The following is a 17947-nucleotide window of genomic DNA, read 5'->3' as shown; positions in this document are numbered from 1 at the left end:
TACAGAAGATCCGTTCCTCAGTTCTTCCTCTAACGGCCTCGCAGGCCTCTCTCATGGAGCGCTAGCACGCGTTCACCAACTAGTGCGTCTAGTTCATTGTCCTTTCCACCTATAGCGCTCGATTTAATTATCTTAAACTTGTTCACGTTATGGTTCGGTGGCAGGTGTTGGCTGATATCAACTTTATTCCAAGGTTTATCACGTAGCATTAACGCTTCAGATATCAAGAACCAACTAAGCCAGCTGGTTCCGGGTATATTGCCATTATACTGATATATACGTTACTCATCATCGTCATCATCTGCAAACAGAGCGTCAAAATATGTACAACCATTCGCTAGATATGGAATGAGGCCACATTCTTACTGATGAACTCATACGTATCGGACCGGAAATCATCCTTCAGGAGTTTTCCCGAATTCGCAAGGAAGTTCATCAGCTGCTTGTCCTCCTTCCACTGCGGCCACTCGATATAGTCACCCCTCCTTGAATTTGGATCCTGGTCGTACACGAAACTGAAGTAGTAGGTATGGGTCGATCTGGAGGCGTAATTTGGCAGGATGCCGTAGAAGACCTGTAGGAGGTCACTGCCGTGGAAGGTTCCCAGGACTGGAGTGCCATAGTCATACGAGGAGAGATATGACCAATTCGGAACGTCGGGTTTGATGTCATTTGCCATCTGCAGGACAACACGCCGGGTGAGAGTGAAGGTCAGGTCGCCCAGGATTGCGGCGAGTCGTTTGAACTGCGGATACCAGTTGTTGAGTATGCCTGTTCGAAATGGAGACCCGTCCTCCGTGATTGTTTGATATGTGCCTACGAGCTCTTGGAGTTGATCCTGCGAGGCGCCATAGAAGAAGTACTTCGATAGGTAGTCGACGACGTCGTCTGTGGTGGTGATGTTGGCCTGGAACAGTGCGAATATTGTTCCCTCGTCTTCTTGATCGCCGATGATAAAAGGCACCGAGGCGTACTTGCCCGCCTTGCCGAGTACCTCCGGGCTATCGGTGAGAACCTTTCCATCCGGGCGAGGGAGGTACGACAGGGCCACTGAGTGGTAGCTCAATATACCCGGGACGGAATTGGCAGCGTTGAGATAGTCCGTGTAATCGAGCTCTCTCAGGCATTGAAGAGTATCTGAAGCATCAGAGCAGCCGGCAGTGGCTACAACGGCGTCATAGACGGCTTGCCCTTTGACTCCGTCGACAGGGTCGGCAGGAACTGCCGACCCGGAGTTCATGATTGCGCCGTGGAACAGCGGCTTGCCCTTGTAGGTATGATCCCCGTCATATAGCATCATCTGGTCAAAGACGGAGATGGATCCCGCCGATTCACCCCAGATGGTTACCTTCTCGGGATCACCACCGAAGGCCTCGATGTTATCGGCGATCCATTCTAGGGCGAGGCGCTGGTCCCGGAGACCCAAGTTGGCAGAGCCATCGTCGAGGATCTCCTTTCCGGGTAGGAAACCAAACCCACCGACACGATAATTAATGGCCACAAAGACGATTGGCATGTCCAGATTCATTGAACTGGAAACTAAGGGCGCCCCATCGTACATGGCTGATGATCCAAGCTCGAACCCGCCGCCAAAAATCCATACCAGGACGGGTAGCTTACTTTCCGGGGTTGTTCCTGCCGGCCGACGGACGTTGAGAGTCAAACAATCTTCCCCAGCATTGGTGATCTTTTGGAAGAGCGGAATATTGATGAGCTGACCGAGCACTGAGCTCGGGAACTGGGAAGTATCCGTGGTAAAAAAAAACTGCGGGCAGGCCTTAGCGGCCCCAGTAGCCTTGAATGTCCCTAGAGGGGATTCTAAAGCCTGGGGTGGCTTCAGACGTAAAGAACCCGTTGGCTGCTGCGCAAAAGGGATGCCATTGAAACTCTCAACATTACCAGAGCTCCCCACTATTGTGGCTGAGGGGGAGGAGATGGTCACCGTCGGGGAGTCCCTCTTGGCTGGAGCTGCCAGTGCGGTGGGAAGAGACAAAAGAAAGAGTAAGGTGGGCTTGAAGATCATCTTGACGGCCTTGATTAACACTCTACGAGGCTGGGAAAGGATGGTCTATTTATACATGTATACATGTCTAACATTTCGGTATCGCTGAATGTTCACCATTTCTCTCCCAAGACTTTTATCTTCCTTCAGGATTGATAATGACCACTTGGCAATACTCGGCAAACGAATGCACATCATCGTATCCAGGTCGCAGAATACGACGCTAGAACCCCGCGCAAGTCACCATTGTTAGCGGTGAGGCAGTTGCAATTGTGTCCGTAGTGAACAACTAGCCTTCCCTGCTAGAAAGGCCACGAGGTAAGTGAACAAGGATTCGTCGAGAAGGTGGAAGTTTATTTCAGTGTTGATTTCAAAGAAGCCCAAGTCGATCTCCATGTGAACCGAGGCTAGTGAACAGTGAGCACTCAGATAGCCAGTCATGGTACCAGCTAAAGAAGTCAGCAGATCCTCCATAGCGCTAAATGACTGGCGAGCGATCATTGTAGGTTGCAGATTGTCAACCACATAGAACGCGGGGGAGTGGATGATAGTGCGGGGAAATAAATGAATTAGGGCTGGGCGCGATTTGGCATAATGCCTCACCGTTAAAGCCCTGACTCAGAGGATCAACCATTTCTTCAGGAACTGCCAAGAGATGGAACCTTCTCTTCGGAGATGGAACTAAATGAGGCAACCAGCTCATGAGCTAGACAAATTTATGGCGTTGCCTAGGCTATAGCGCAAACCTACGCCTTCCCAATCGTTCTGATTAGTCAATCGGGTATCCTTACATTGACTGAATAGCCGACTGGGCAAATTATTATAGATGCTCGTGATAATTGAGAAATATCCGGAGGCTCCGGTAAACATTGGAATCTGATGTCATGTCACTCTGCGTTGTGGATGGATAATTTAACAAAAATCCGTCCATGGCATTGAAATTTCACTAGTAATAGCCGATGTATACGCTAGTTGGTTGGGGGGGGGATGGTTATAGAATGCCATACAATATACATTCCCTTTCTTTCTTTCTTTTGGAAGGATATCTTACCTCCCCACTCTTGACCACCAAGGTCTCCTGCGCTCGGCATCTGCTCAGCGTAACCAATACAAAAGTTAGAGCAGGGGGCGTAGGGTCATCCCCACCGCCAATGTAACGTCCCACTATCAATAAACCTTGCTCTTCTGACTACTACTGGCCGAGTGTGATATTGAACTGCAGTGCCATACTCAAGCAGTCGCCAAGTACCTATGTTCCCTGCATTGCCACAGCAATGCCATATACTCGGACCGGGCCGTGCTTGACATGTGGCTAACATGTAGATATTGTTTATAATATACTTCGCTAGTAACTCTGTCGGCTCGATCAACATCCGTCGTTGCTATGTCCCCATTAATGTCTTAATGACCTGGGTCCGTACACGAAACAGAAGATATATTTTAGTGCCTAAATATCATGAGGCTAAAGTACTGGTTCTCTTAAATGCATGCATGGTTCCTAATTGAAAGTAGCTACTAGTATCATACCCTAGGGGTGGTCAGCAGCATTACCAGGAATAATAGAGCGAACACGGCCCGATGTCAGCTTCACCGGCAAGGTAGTCCCGCCAACTGGAGATGGAATTGCCTGTCTATCGACATCAGAGGATTCCATTTTGAGGGTGCCCCAAGGACGGAATACATAGAGGGCCGAGTCGATTTTGAAACCTAGCATTAAGGAATGATTCAGACGCATTCGATACTACTAGTAATTTTTAAATTCTCCGATCCATAAGGCGAAGGTGTAATGCTCTATGTATAGGTGGTGGATAGGGAAAGTTAGCGATCTCATTGGTCTTGAAACCTATAGGTTCCCAGTATACAAGTAATAAGCTATACCGTACAATGTCACCGTGTAGACTCTATCAACTGGCCAAATTGTTCATGCGCTAGCTTTCATCCAGAATACAACCAGCGCCCATGGGCCTGGGGGTTTTGGCTACTGTACATGTAGCACGTAAAATACCGGAGACCGCATCCCACTCAACACTCAAGAGACTGGATATCGAGTCTTTTTATAAGTGGTCTGGGGCTGTAAGAAGAAGATTGTCTCGAGTTGAGTACAGAAAAAATGCATATATGATTCACTATAGGAATAGAATCAGGCCCGGAGCGGCCCCGATTCTATCAATTAAAATGAGACCCGAGTTAGAGAATCTTCAATTAAGTCCTGATTCCTAGAAAAATTGCAAATGGAAAATTCCCCGTAACCTTTTGAGGCAACAGAAATCTAACACACGTGACTCATGCGCGACATAGTAGATTCAACCCCGAATCCTTTACCTGTTCTCATTTTTCTACCCTCTTCTTTTGATACCGTGAGGTTCAAGATGGAGGCTGCTTTCTTCTTTAGATACGGTTCAGGGCCCCAGACTTCCAGGTAAATAAACGTTTCGAGGGACGAAGGTTGGCTCTAGTGGAGTGGGAACATTTCGATGGTATCTCAAGATGCAAGGGAGAGAAGTTGTACAAGCAGCGGGGAGAAAAGTTGGCACTCCCAAAAGGTTCTTTTCTCTCCTTTTGGGGGTTGACATCGGAAACACTGGCTGTTGACCTTGACTCGCATATGAATGTATACATATATACTACAACGGTGAATTATCTAGGCATCCTGGAAATCACAGTTCCAAATATTGCCCAGTAAGACCGGAAGACGTGACTTTTGTATCTGCCGAAGAAGAATAGAAGGGCCTACGCTAAAGCAAAAGTCGCACTCCATAGTAGCCCTAGGTGGGAATTGCTTTCGATCTATAATATCCACCCACCACAAAATATATGTCATTACTATTTCAACTCGATCTCGATTAAGCTTATATGGGCGCTTCGACTTATATACATTGCTGTACTTCGTGTGACAGGTAGAATCAGGCATATACGTCGTGGATTCTGTAGGGAAGGTATTGTCTCTAGGCGTTTGGAAATGTGAGTGTGCAAGGGACGCGAGACTAGACCACAATTACTATATCATGGCCTACCCATAATCTAGACCTTTGGAACAGCCCATTGTAGATGTTCTTCAGACAGGGGACGGCGAATTCCCGGGCGAAATTAAATTGTGGCTGCTTCTTCCGGTCTTGAAGCGAGCAGCGTGATTGGAAGTTGTGGCGTCTTGGCTCCAGCCAGCTGCACGACTCTTAGAAAATAGTCAATTTGTCTTGGCTTGCAGAAGTGCCTCCGGAAATTTAACCTGGTGACTGCTCCCTCAGCATTGGCTGACGCTCCGCACCTTTGATTTTGATTCAGGTCAGTCGGATGATGTTTTGAAGCACGAACAACCCGAACCCTTCACGAGGGTTATTATAAAAGGTATCGTGGTTTATCGTCCTAGTCAGAGGATTATTCTCGCATCAACAAACGAAGTCGAAGCAACATGGTGTCTTTCTCCTCTTGTCTTCGGGCCTTAGCCCTCGGATCCTCAGTTCTCGCGGTCCAACCTATCCTTAGACAGGAGCCAGGTCTAGATACCTGGCTGAACACCGAAGCAAAGTTTTCTCGTCAGGCCATCCTGAATAATATCGGTGCAGATGGCCAGTCGGTGCAGGGCGCAAGTCCAGGGGTGGTGATTGCAAGCCCGAGCAAAAGTGACCCAGATTGTAAGTGCCCTGGTCTTCTGCAATCCTTCAGTTGACTTACTGGCCGTAGATTTCTATACCTGGACCCGTGACTCGGGTCTCGTCATGAAAACCCTGGTCGATCTGTTCAGAGGCGGAGATGCTGATCTTCTCCCTATTATCGAGGAGTTTATTAGCTCCCAGGCTCGGATCCAAGGCATTTCCAACCCTTCTGGTGCTCTTTCCAGTGGGGGTCTGGGCGAACCTAAGTTCAATGCCGACGAGACGGCATTCACAGGCGCATGGGGTCGGCCGCAGCGTGACGGGCCAGCTTTGCGAGCGACCGCTATGATCTCGTTTGGTCAATGGCTAGTGGTAAGTGCTATTCTCTCTTCAGACTAGGCTTAGCTTACTTTGTAGGAAAATGGCCATAAAAGCATAGCGACAGACCTGGTATGGCCTGTCGTCAGGAATGATCTATCCTATGTGGCTCAGTATTGGAGCCAATCCGGGTTCGGTGAGTCCCCAGAGAGATGACACACATCTATCAGCAGCTAACTTTCACAGACCTCTGGGAGGAGGTTCAAGGAACATCATTCTTTACTGTCGCGGTTTCTCATCGCGCTTTGGTAGAAGGCAGCAGCTTCGCAAAGACCGTCGGTTCCTCGTGCCCCTACTGTGACTCGCAAGCGCCCCAAGTCCGATGTTATTTACAATCCTTCTGGACCGGGAGTTACATTCAGGCTAACTTTGGTGGCGGTCGATCGGGCAAAGATATCAACACTGTCCTAGGTAGTATCCACACGTTTGATCCCCAAGCAAAGTGTGATGATGCTACCTTCCAGCCCTGTTCAGCGCGAGCCTTAGCCAACCATAAGGTGGTAACGGACTCGTTCCGCTCGATCTATTCCATTAATTCCGGTCGCGCTGAGAATCAAGCTGTTGCTGTTGGTCGCTACCCCGAAGACAGCTATTACAGTGGGAATCCCTGGTTCCTGACTACTCTGGCCGCTGCAGAGCAGTTGTATGACGCGTTGTACCAGTGGGATCAAATTGGATCGTTGGCCATCACGGACGTTTCTCTGCCATTTTTCAAAGCTCTATACGGTTCTGCCGCGACAGGGACCTACGCATCGTCCACGACGGTGTATAAAGATATAGTCAAGGCCGTCAAAGCCTATGCAGATGGATATGTGCAGATCGTCGTACGTCAAGTTAACCCCCTCTCCTCTCACTCTACCTAATCGCTAGTATTGCTAATGACCGCAGCAAACCTACGCCACATCCACCGGCTCAATGTCTGAGCAATTTACCAAAAAGGATGGAAGCCAGACCTCCGCCCGGGATCTTACCTGGTCGTACGCTGCACTTCTCACGGCTCACAACCGAAGAAACGCCGTCGTTCCTGCACCATGGGGCGAGACCGCTGCCACCAGTATTCCGTCGGCTTGCTCCCCGACTTCCGCCTCGGGCACCTACAGCAGCGTGGTTATCACATCTTGGCCGACCATTAGCGGATACCCAGGCGCGCCAGACAGCCCCTGCCAGAAGCCGACGACTGTGTCAGTGACCTTTGATGTGAAAGCTACTACTGTTTACGGTGAGACTATCAAGATTGTCGGGTCGATCTCTCAGCTTGGGAGCTGGAATCCTAGCAGCGCGACTGCATTGAACGCGGACAGATACACTACGGATAATCCCTTGTGGACGGGGACAATTAACTTGCCCGCTGGACAGTCGTTCGAGTATAAGTTCATTCGCGTTCAGAACGGGGTGGTTACGTGGGAGAGTGACCCCAACCGGAAATACAGTGTTCCTTCGACTTGCGGGGTGAAAAGTGCTGTGCAGAGCGATGTTTGGCAGTGATGATCATCTCGGGGTAAGGTCGAGGAATTGACACATGGTACTTCTGATGTGGCACTGTCCCATTTCGTAAATGTGCTTTATTTTGTGAAGTTCGAGGTCAGCGGGACCAAGGGAGGGTCACCCATTAGTGTGTAATAGAGACAAGATATAGTTAGTGTTCGATGGAATCTCATGACTTATATGGTTTCGAAGAAGCAGTACCTATACAGATGTATCTGATTATCCTTGGATCCTCCCCGGGCAATGTTTACTCGATGGAACTTTCAGGAAAGGGTCATAACTATTTTTTCTTTACAACAATAACGGCCAAGGCTATATAATAGGTCCTAGTCCATGTGCCGAATCCTAATCGCTCCCTTCACCTTGCACTGGCCTCGTTTGAAACCCTACAGCGTAGACAAGACCCTGTAAGGCTCCTCTGCTTCTGCTTTTCTTATATCTCTTCTCAGTCTTTGTCTTTCTCTCCAATAGCTGATATTGATATATATATGAAGAGATCTTTATATATCAAGAGGAACTTATGATCATAGGGTTAAGCGTACAAGAGTATCTCGGAACCCATGACCTGATGAGACGGCGATAAGGTTAGTAGCTGATCATTTCAAACAAAGCGTGGTCCACAGTCTGTCCATCCGACGAAGCTGACGCTGAGGTTGAATGGTGGCAAGGCAAAATTTCGGCACCAAAGCCGTGCAAGTCATACTGAGATCCATGATCTTCTGGGTATGCAATAGTCTTTGTCGTTGAGTGTTGTTCGGGTCGTGCTTCCAAGGAAGAGAAAGACAGCCGCGGGTCTATCGGCTGAAGACTAGCGGAGTCGAGTATATGTTCCCCCGAAATTTTTCTAACCCTCTGCGAAAGATATCGCTTGATTGGCTCGTCATCCCACTGTGCGTGCTTCAGTATCTCGCTGTGAAGATCCAGAATTTCATAGCGCAGTTGTTCAATTTGCATCCGAAGCTCGTTATTCCGCCAGGCATGCGCATCGGCAAGAGACTCGATTTCTTCTACCACGAGCTTTTTCCGCTGCCGGCACCGTTTGGCAGCTTGGCGGTTACGCTGGAGGATCTTGTCTCGTCTTGCCTTCCAATCTTTGTTTATCTTGTCGTGATTTGCAAATGTGTGTGAAGGCTCCATTGCATCTGGCTTGGAGACGGTCATGTTTTGTGCAGTCCCTCTGGGCTCACCATTGATCGCCTGGGTGGTTGTCTGAATGGGCAAAGTAGCTTCCGCTAGAGGCATAGCGTCCGAAATAGGCTGTGAACAGGCGAGACTTGACTGGTCTGCATTGCACATGGCATAGGAGGAGGTGTTGCCATATTTAGGCCATGCCTCATACGGATTGATGTTTTCCAGGCTCAGCGGTTGCCGCTCATTTGTGGGGTGTTTGGAGCATGTTGGTAGCTGAGGGAACGTAGGGGCCAGGTCCCATAGAAACTGTGGCTGTACTACGGTGATTGAAGTCATATTAATCAGTGTAGATAACCAACGCTACAAGCGTTACGTGAAGGAGGCTGCTCAAGTTCATGAGCATAGTGTATGCATCACAGGGGCCGTGAAGAGGTACATGTGGAATGAGCATATAATTGTATGATTGGTAGTTGCACCTCACCCATGTCAGCTGGGCTGCCTAGAGCAAATTTATATCCTTCTCACTAGAAGGCAGATATTCAACCCACCTTTACTTATTCTGATGTCATCTTTCGAGCGAATAGGAGATTGCCAATGGTTGATTCCAACGCAGTCATGTTTAGGGAAGCTATGACTGCCCCATTTTAGCTTTCCTGCCCGTGATATTTGCTCCTGAGAGATGTAAGGATATGCGTCTCTTGGAGACAGACTTTTTTGAAATGGGAAAAGCCGCGAATCAGGATCAATAGCCGGTAAGCGCTTCTGCACCCCGCCGAATCAACTTTTGCCAGCTTGTCAATCAGCTCACGAATAACCTCATTGAACAGGTACCTGCATAGTATGAGAACCATGGTCCATACGAAAATTCTGCGTATATCGGTGGGTTCACGCTGGGATCACCTTGTTGTGGGCCGGAACCCAGAATCTAACGCAGTGACCTATTGCCTTTCCTAGGGTTTGGCTTGGGACTCCGCAGGAACTTAGGGGGTCGAACCTTTGGGTCGAAGAGAAGTGGTCACTGATTGGCTTTGTGGCCTCTGCATCTCTTTTCCAAAACTATTGGTCAGAGAAGAGTTCAATAACGACCCCTGGGTGTTGCTTCTTCAACCGTGCAGCTTGCTGGCAGAGTTAAATTACCAACAACAGGATGGTAGGCAAGTTCTGTGAGAATTCTTACTCATCTAAGGTAACATAGCCTGGTAGACCCTGAAAAGCGCCAAAAAATAAAAAAAAAAAAGTGCCTATCGTTCTTGTAGACCAGACTTTGGCCCTCACGGCGCTCCGAGGTGACTTCGTTGTGATGTAAGTGGTTATAAGCGAGTTACCGTCCCAAGGCAAGCGTCTTATGTCAGGCCCCAAGCCAATTCTAAACTATGCTTCCCATGGATTGGAAGCTTGGAGCGGGGCTAGAGGCCCTAGCTCCTCTTCTAGTTCCATTGCAAGATTTAGGATAGGCCTTTAGTCCCCCTTCTCAGGTTCGATATTACCCAGATCAAGGCCCTTTCTCGGGCAAATGAGGCACTTTTCTTCCTCTGTCTGATCAACAGCCAGACATGAGAGCTGCTGCCCTATGTGGCGCCCTAAGATCCATTAGTGTAAAACGTCTTATCCCGAGGATAAACCAAAGTTTTCTCAGTCGGCCGTCATATGTTAGGAGGTCCGGGAGCTTTGACGTTCGGTCTTGATATGTAGAAGCTATGTTGTAGGAGAGGGTACGACTAAACATCCAAACTAACACTTGAAAACGGACTTGTTGCGTTCATTTCTAATTTTTATTTTTATTTTTTATTTTTTCGTGGCCAGTATTTAGAAAGGAAATGACATTTCGGCATCCGTAAGACATGACTATGAACATGAAGAATCACAACAACCTCTAACTCCAAGATCTATACATACATCTACTGCAATTTCTTCTCACCCAGAAACTCCATATCCTCATCGATGCGGCCTTTCTTTGCAAACTTGATATCATCGAGATAATTATCTCTTGGCAGCCATGGTCCTCTGTCCGCCGCCTTGGGTAGGTCCCGCTCTGCCTTAGTCACGTAGGTAGAATTGAGGTTCAATAACCGACGCGGTTGCATCTCTTTGGCAGTGGCGGGACTTAACCGTGGCACGGCTGCCTTGACGCCTCGTTGCTCCAACTCTTGGAGAAGTCGGCAAAGGAATTGCGCTGTTGCGTCGGCGCCCAAAGTCCAGGAGGCGTTGGTATAGCCGATGACAAAGGCGGCATTGGGAACGTCTTGCAACATGATTCCGTGCCAGATATACTTGTCGGAAACATGGTGAGGAATTCCGTCAACAGTGACAGAGGCTCCGCCCGCGATCTGCAATTTCAGTCCGGTGGCTGTAATGATCATATCCGCGTCCAACTTCTCTCCAGAGTTGAGGACGATCCCCGATGCCGTGACCTCGCGGATTGTGTCAGTCTTCACATTTGCGCGACCGGTATGCAAGCTCTTAAAGAAGTCCCCATCAGGGCATATGCAAAGACGTTGATCCCATGGGTTGTATCGTGGGCGGAAGTGCGGGTCGTGTGGAACGTGGGAGGGCAGCTGGAGGGAGACAGACAGGCGGAGGATGAACCGGGCGAGGGTCGGGAAGGCTTGACAGAAAAGGAAGAAAAATCGTGAGCTGAGAAGCCATCGCAGACGCTGGATTTTGCGATCAAGAGCCGCGGGAAGAATATAGCTCAACCACGAACGCCGCTGGTTCGGGATAGAAAGAATATAGGTGGGACTACGCTGGAGCATGGTAACATGCTTGGCCTTCTGGGCAAGGTTGGGAAGCAGAGTCACCGCGGTGGCACCACTACCGATGATGACAACTTTCTTGTCGCTATAGTCCAGGCCCTCGGGCCAGAACTGTGGGTGGATGATCTGTCCCTGAAATTGATCCAGCCCAGGGATTTCGGCTTGCAAAGGCATATGGTAGTCGTAATAGCCGGTGCCAAATACGATAAACCGAGCCGAGAATGACTTGGAATGTCCCTCATGCTCGACGCTTAGTGACCAGGTGTTCTCTGCCGAAGACCAATCGGCACCTAAAAGGCGATGTTCGAAGAGGATGTGTTTCTTGATGCCGTGTCTCTCGGCGGCGTTGTTCATGTATTTGACGATGGAGGGTCCATCGGCGATGGGATTCCCCTGGTCCCATGGGTGCCAGGAAAATCCAAAAGTAAAGAGATCCGAGTCCGAGCGAATCCCAGGATATTTGAAGAGATCCCAGGTGCCGCCTAGGTTGTTACGGGCTTCGAGGATAGTATAGCGAAGCTTAGGGTTTTGAGACTGCAAGCGATAAGCAGTGTTGATGCCGGAGATACCGGCACCAATAATAACAACATCAAAAGATTGCTCCATCTCGACAAGGTGCTTTAAGGTGGCAGTGATATCCGTATGGGCTTCGTAGCCCGATTTATATGCTCTGGATATCCGGTAGGAGGATGCATCTGCCAAATGGCTCACATGCCTCGGTTGTCCATTTCCGAAATGAGAAATCGTCGCGAGCTCCAGAAATGAGGAGAGGTGGTGATGGCGGAGATTATATGATAAGCGCTTCAGGGATCATCCGAAGCGACAGTCTGGGGAAAAAGCCGAGGATCTGATTTAAATTTTCTGCTGTGCCGATGATCGTCTGTGGGGTCTATCATTACCCAATACAGTAATCGTTGCGATCCCTCCTCACATGAAGACATGAGGTGAAACTCTTCCCCTTCCAAAGGGAGCTTGACGTTGATGCGAGTATTCACGCAATAAATATAGAGGGTTTGTGTGCTACAAGGTCCATGGATCATACGACGACGGTATGACAGGGCTAGCTACTACCAGCGGCAATCCAGTCAACATGCTCAACACTGCAATCCCCCTTTCCTTCGCGGAGAAACTGGACTTTCTTCCCGCCCTGGTGTCACTTTGCGTCACTGTTGTGTGGGCAATGTTCACGGGACTATGGCGTTCATCGTCCTATCCCAAGAGTTGGCTCCTACATGTCGGATATGCCGCGTTCCGGAAAGCAACCAGTCGACTGTCCGTTGCGCAAATGCAGTACGCAGCTTCCTTACGTCTATGTCTATCGGGCCTGACGATCGCTGACCGCACAGATATGTGATGCCTCCGACAAATAAGATCTATGACCAATATGTGCGCAAATCCAGAAAAGTAGCAGACACGGTCGACTTGGGCCATGGTGCATTGGGCCATTGGATCGGAGACCGCAATGCTGATAATGTCTTGATTTGGTATCACGGTATGTTGTACTACGGGGACAACCCATCATACTTAACCTGTTATGCCTACTAACAGCCCACAGGTGGTGGATTTGCCCTCCCAGCGAACTTGGGCTATTTCCGCTTCTTCACTCGCCTGATCGCAGACAGTGCCCGTGCCAATAAATCTTTGGCGGTTTTCAGTCTGACATACACCTTGGCCCCCCATGCAACATATCCCACGCAGATTCGGCAGGCTGTGGAAGCCCTGCGGTATGTGGTTGAACAGACCAAATTTTCACCAGGTCACATCCTCTTGGGTGGTGATTCGGCAGGAGGGAACCTGGTCGGCGGCGTCTTGTCCCACTTGGCGCATCCCCACCCTGCTATCGCCCCGGTGGACCTATCTGAGCACCTCCGCGGCGCGGTCATGATCGCTCCGTGGACATCAATGGAGACGGACTTTTCGGGACAAGAGATCGATTCTCGAGGGGATTTGATCACACCTGCAGTAGCAGGTCCATGGGCCAACGCCTACCTGGGTACCGCCAAACGCGATTACTATACTGATTTATCTACTGCGCCGGCAGACTGGTACTCCACGTTTCCGGTGGAGAAGATTTTAGTTTGTGCTGGAGGAAGTGAGATTCTTTTCCCGATCATCCAAGATTTCGTGAAGAAATTAAAGGTAAGCTTTTTAGCCGGCGTCAACAACGCGATGACTTTATCTAACCTGAGCAGGAGGGCTTCCCGAACGTGGAGTTGTGTGTTGGCCAGCGGGAGGGTCATGTCGCACCCATCTACAATTTGTATATCGGGGACCAGACGGAGACGGAGCAGGGGAAGAGAGTGAAAAGCTGGTTGAGAGAGACTTTGTAGATACAACTGGAATGATTGTGGTTTTTTCTTATATACGATGTCAACTTCGAGAGAACGAGCACCCCTTATGGATCAACCTCCAGATTATATAATTTATTTCTAAATGTATAAACACACGCACTTTATAGTACAAGGTATCTTCGCTATGGTATTTCACTCGATGGCTAGTATGCCACCTATAGTTTAGACAGATAGATGATGATCTCGAGGGATACTCAGGGGCATACTACAATCAATGCTACTGCGAATCCCAATGCTTAATATAGATAGCTGTATTGGTATGTCTAACTTACTGAATATACATAACATGAACACATTAAATTAATTCAACACCAGGGTCATTTATATGCCCTTAGCCTCCTGTACATCCCGCAAAACCCTCAGGTCCTTTGACCCTTTGCCGCGAGCTGCCTCCTGCAACCAGGAAGGGAATGCCCTGATCAGGCTAATCGCACTGAAGTGGTTCGGTATGATAACCTGTCCGCTACTCTGGGTGAGAATCTGTTTTACAACAGCAGCAGATATCATTTCCGGCGTGAGGATGGGCCCTTTGAACTGATGACCGACGTCGGTCAATATTTGAATCATGGGGGTTTTGACCCAGTGAGGGTGGATGACACTGCACTATTAGCCCCTTCTCCGGAACAGCGAATTTATTCAAATTAAATAAACGAAGAGGGGAAGACAAGGAAAGAAAGAAAGGAAATACAGGAGAGGACATACCTAGTCCGAACTTTGGGAGCCTTATACCAGAGCCGTAATTCCTGGCCCAATCCCTCGTGGAATGCCAACGCACTCGCCTTTGAGCAGCAGTAATCGACCATTTCACCCAATGCCACAAAACTGGCCATGCTAGCGATTGTAATGACATGTCCATGATTTTGCTGGATCATGCTGGGCAGGAATTCGCGCACCATCAGGAAATGCGACACTGTGTTGACCTCGAAGGTTTGTCTAATCTTAGCCTCGGGTTCATCGAGGATGGAACCGTCGTGTCCGACGCCCGCATTATTGACCAGGACTGTGGGATCACCGTGTGTTGCACGGATCTTCTCCGCTACAGTGCGAATGTTCTCTGACGAGGTGATATCCGCTTTGTAGAAAGTGACGTTGGATGCTACGGTCATCAGCTTGAATACTTCCGATTGCCCCTTAGAGCAGCGAGTGACGTACGTAGTTGGAAGGATGGCTCTTGGATATCTAGTATCACTACTCGAACCCCAGCCTTTGCGAGATCTTCCATTATTTGCTTGCCAATGCCACTGCATCCGCCAGTGACCAAGACCAGCTCGCGCTCATTCTGCCAGGGCTTGGCGCTTTGCCAGTTATTCGCTGCCCAATAACCCAGTGAACGGTTGGCCTTGCGTATGATGCCCAGAGCCAGGAACGCTGTCAAAGCCTTAGGTACTAAAGGGTGAAGCAGCACATCTTGTGCCTGAGGGGGAAGGTGCTCGAGGGCCGTCTGGCCCCAGTGGCGAAGAATTTGGAGAGATTGATCGAGAGACATGATTATAGAACTAATAATAAGTCGGAATGTTGACAAGAACGGCGCTTGGGAGTACTTCGGATCATTATATGTGTATATATATAAGTACTATATAGAATCCAAGCATAACAGGAGCCAAAGACCAATGACCGAGGTTCTCACATGGTGTAACAGCTTCAGCGTCTGGTTTCAAGGGCATTCTTTTTTGGTGTGACGATTTTTGCCCCATCAGGCAAGGGTTGCGAACGCCGATCCGTACCAAGTGGAGAACAAGAAATCACCGAAGAATCCCTGAGTCGCAAGCAAAATCGGCACCGAACCATGTTCGCGAAGATTACCCTACCTGACTACGTACCATGTCGATTGTTCTGCACATCATTGTTGGGGTTCACATGGGTGGAGTAGGGGCTTTTGTAGCTCCCCACGTGGGCGTCCATAGTATCATCTTCCCACGTCGTATGCATCCTGTATCCTGCGTGAGGCATGACCTGGAAGATGAATGCAGCAGCTCTTTTCTAGAACCAAAGCCTATCGCTTATGTCTTTCTAGCGTTGAAGTACAATTGTCAGTCAAGTTGGTTATAGCTATGGTGGAACCCCGAAACGACACTGAGGGGTCATGACGCACACAGCGGAGTCGCAGAATTAGGGCAATGGGTTCTCTGTTCATGACTTTCAGACATGACTTGAAGCCTCAACATGAAAGTATCGCTTGGTCCTATCCACTAGGTATCCACTTCGGCCCATGGCTTATAGTCAATAGTAATTCTTACTATAGTAGACATGAGGCACTCGCGTTATCATGTGCCCCTCCAACCGAGGTCAACACGTCGATCCGTGGGGCCATTTAATTTAGAAGCGTTAGCTTTCATCAGTAAGTGGACACATCGATATATCCTTCCCCCTTACCCCGGATTGTTGGGCTCCTGAGCTTGCTGTCTTTCCACCGTGAGTTAACGGATTTACACTCCACCATGGACTGGATGCTGGTCCTCATTACCCTTTCTCTCCTCGAAGGTTTCCTGCTGCAGCGCACGGTCTTCGTGGATCTTACCTTCCGTACTGTTACGTTGAGCTCAGTGGGAGTCAATATTGTGCTCGTAACCATCTGGAACACCTTGATCTATCCTTATTTTATCACCCCATTGCGCCATCTTCCAACAATTTCGGTAGCTCTCACCGCTCATCACCATGTCTTGAGACAAGTAGCTAACGGAGATAGGGCAATCTCAACAATGCCCGTATTGTTTTCGATGATCCCCGTGGCCGTCTGCCGCTGGAGTGGATGAAGACTGTTCCCAATGAAGGCCTAATTCATTTCCGTGATATTGTCAATCGTAGCTACCTACTAGCTACCAATCATCAGGCCTTGCTCGACATTATGAGCACCAACACCTACGATTTTGAAAAGCCATGGCGAGCACGCGACTTCCTCGCCCGTATCATAGGGTTCGGACTCATTCTGTCAGAGGGTAGTGCGCACAAAAAGCAGCGCCGCGCTCTGACCCCCTCTTTCAATGTTAAGAACATCAGAGCACTATATTCATTGATGTGGGAGAAGACTGGGCTCTTGATGGATGAGCTGGAGAAAGAGATAAAACAGAATCCGATGGATGGCAATAATGCGGGAAGCGGAGAGGGAAAGGTTGAGCTGAGTGTCTGGGCAAGGTATTCTTACGGTCAGACATCGTGATGAGTATACATGACTGACACACATTAGCCGGCTTACACTAGATATTATCGGGCCGGCCGCCATGGGTCGAGACTTCCGCTCCCTGCACAATCCCGAGAATAAAGTGGCTGACAGTTTCTTGGCTATCTTGGAACCGACCAAGGAGAAGATGGCCTTCTTAGCTGTCAACTTTGCTCTGCCACAATGGTTTGCACGTCGCATCCCTTGGCGTTTAAACAAAGTGATCAATGATGAGACCGGGTTTCTCCGTGACCTGTGCAGAGACATTGTGCATGAAAAGCGGGCATCCATCACAGCTACAAGGGCAACGGCTAAGGAGCTAGAGGCCGACATCCTTGGTACCATGATGTTGGGTGGCGACTTCACAGATGACGAGTTGATCGACCAAATGTTGACCTTCTTAGCTGCTGGGGTATGTCTGTCCCTATCTTGAGCACAATGACACGTGAAACTAACACGGTTTACAGCATGAAACCACTGCGAGTGCCTTCACCTGGGCCTGCTATCTTCTCACCCTGTATCCTGATGTCCAGGAACGCCTTCGTGCCGAAATCCGTGAACGTATCCCATCCGGCAATCATCCTATCACCTGGAGCGACCTCGAGACTCTTCCACTCCTCAACGGGGTGTGTCAGGAAGTCCTCCGTTTATATCCAACCGTCCCCATGACTATACGCGAAGCTGTTCGGGACAGCGTGGTAGCTGGCAAACACATCCCTAGGGGGACCCGGATCCTTCTGTGCCCATACGCCATTAACCGCAGCCCAGAGTTCTGGGGCAATGACGGTGACGAGTTCAGGCCCGATCGGTGGATCGACACTGACAAGAATGGTCAGCTTGTTACCAACAACAATGGCGGAGCGTCGACAAACTTTGCACAGATCACCTTTCTCCACGGACAGCGCTCGTGTATTGGAAAGGATTTTGCCCGGGCTGAATTACGTTGTGCAGTCGCTGGTGTCGTCGGCCGTTTCCGTTTCGAGATGCAGAACCCTAAGCAGAAAATTCATATCGCAGGTGCTGTGACAACTAAGCCAGTGGAGGGGATGCATTTGAGGATGAGTAGGGTGGATGAGTGGTGATATGCTTTTCTTGTA

At 49.3% G+C, this 17947-nt stretch overlaps 7 protein-coding genes across 7 annotated transcripts; 3 read left to right on the top strand and 4 right to left on the bottom strand.

Moving 5' to 3' along the window:
• Positions 1-337: 337 nt before the first annotated feature.
• BDV27DRAFT_172187 (putative extracellular lipase) lies at positions 338-2023 on the bottom strand (the record flags this gene model as incomplete). The annotated part of the gene is made up of 1 exon (XM_032075791.1): positions 338-2023. The coding sequence occupies one exon, from the start codon at positions 2021-2023 to the stop codon at positions 338-340; it is 1686 nt and encodes a 561-aa protein (XP_031927754.1).
• A 3212-nt stretch (positions 2024-5235) lies between these two features.
• On the top strand, positions 5236-7652 carry BDV27DRAFT_128097 (putative glucan 1,4-alpha-glucosidase). The gene is made up of 5 exons (XM_032066908.1): positions 5236-5634; positions 5684-5967; positions 6013-6109; positions 6160-6797; positions 6862-7652. Exons 1-5 carry the CDS (start codon positions 5412-5414, stop codon positions 7456-7458), a joined length of 1839 nt encoding a protein of 612 aa, XP_031927753.1. The 5' UTR covers positions 5236-5411; the 3' UTR covers positions 7459-7652.
• Positions 7653-7977: 325 nt separating this feature from the next.
• Positions 7978-9045, bottom strand: BDV27DRAFT_172185 (bZIP transcription factor). Its single transcript, XM_032075790.1, has one exon. The coding sequence runs from the start codon at positions 8923-8925 to the stop codon at positions 8044-8046; it is 882 nt and encodes a 293-aa protein (XP_031927752.1). The 5' UTR covers positions 8926-9045; the 3' UTR covers positions 7978-8043.
• A 1414-nt stretch (positions 9046-10459) lies between these two features.
• Positions 10460-12042, bottom strand: BDV27DRAFT_128096 (flavin-containing monooxygenase). Its single transcript, XM_032066907.1, has one exon. The coding sequence runs from the start codon at positions 11946-11948 to the stop codon at positions 10488-10490; it is 1461 nt and encodes a 486-aa protein (XP_031927751.1). The 5' UTR covers positions 11949-12042; the 3' UTR covers positions 10460-10487.
• A 390-nt stretch (positions 12043-12432) lies between these two features.
• On the top strand, positions 12433-13672 carry BDV27DRAFT_145084 (lipase/thioesterase family protein; the record flags this gene model as incomplete). Its single annotated transcript, XM_032070356.1, has 4 exons — positions 12433-12632; positions 12689-12834; positions 12898-13481; positions 13535-13672. The coding sequence occupies 4 exons, from the start codon at positions 12433-12435 to the stop codon at positions 13670-13672; spliced, it is 1068 nt and encodes a 355-aa protein (XP_031927750.1).
• A 326-nt stretch (positions 13673-13998) lies between these two features.
• Positions 13999-15179, bottom strand: BDV27DRAFT_111901 (SDR family oxidoreductase; the record flags this gene model as incomplete). Its single annotated transcript, XM_032064552.1, has 3 exons — positions 13999-14291; positions 14396-14789; positions 14846-15179. 3 exons carry the CDS (start codon positions 15177-15179, stop codon positions 14015-14017), a joined length of 1005 nt encoding a protein of 334 aa, XP_031927749.1. The 3' UTR covers positions 13999-14014.
• Positions 15180-15977: 798 nt separating this feature from the next.
• On the top strand, positions 15978-17932 carry BDV27DRAFT_172181 (cytochrome P450; the record flags this gene model as incomplete). Its single annotated transcript, XM_032075789.1, has 4 exons — positions 15978-16326; positions 16380-16825; positions 16878-17262; positions 17318-17932. The coding sequence occupies exons 1-4, from the start codon at positions 16132-16134 to the stop codon at positions 17930-17932; spliced, it is 1641 nt and encodes a 546-aa protein (XP_031927748.1). The 5' UTR covers positions 15978-16131.
• Between the last annotated feature and the right edge of the window lie 15 nt (positions 17933-17947).

This window comes from Aspergillus caelatus (genome assembly GCF_009193585.1).
Source record: "Aspergillus caelatus strain CBS 763.97 unplaced genomic scaffold BDV27scaffold_84, whole genome shotgun sequence".
Classification (NCBI taxonomy): domain Eukaryota; kingdom Fungi; phylum Ascomycota; class Eurotiomycetes; order Eurotiales; family Aspergillaceae; genus Aspergillus; species Aspergillus caelatus.
This window is presented reverse-complemented; position numbering and strand designations above follow the sequence as displayed.

Coding starts and splice junctions, on each gene's coding strand:
- BDV27DRAFT_128097 (XM_032066908.1), top strand. CDS start 5,412: ATGGTGTCTTTCTCCTCTTGTCTTCGGGCCTTAGCCCTCGGATCCTCA. Junction 5,635..5,683: donor GAGCAAAAGTGACCCAGATT/GTAAGTGCCCTG, acceptor TACTGGCCGTAG/ATTTCTATACCTGGACCCGT. Junction 6,110..6,159: donor TTGGAGCCAATCCGGGTTCG/GTGAGTCCCCAG, acceptor TAACTTTCACAG/ACCTCTGGGAGGAGGTTCAA.
- BDV27DRAFT_172185 (XM_032075790.1), bottom strand. CDS start 8,925: ATGACTTCAATCACCGTAGTACAGCCACAGTTTCTATGGGACCTGGCC.
- BDV27DRAFT_128096 (XM_032066907.1), bottom strand. CDS start 11,948: ATGGAGCAATCTTTTGATGTTGTTATTATTGGTGCCGGTATCTCCGGC.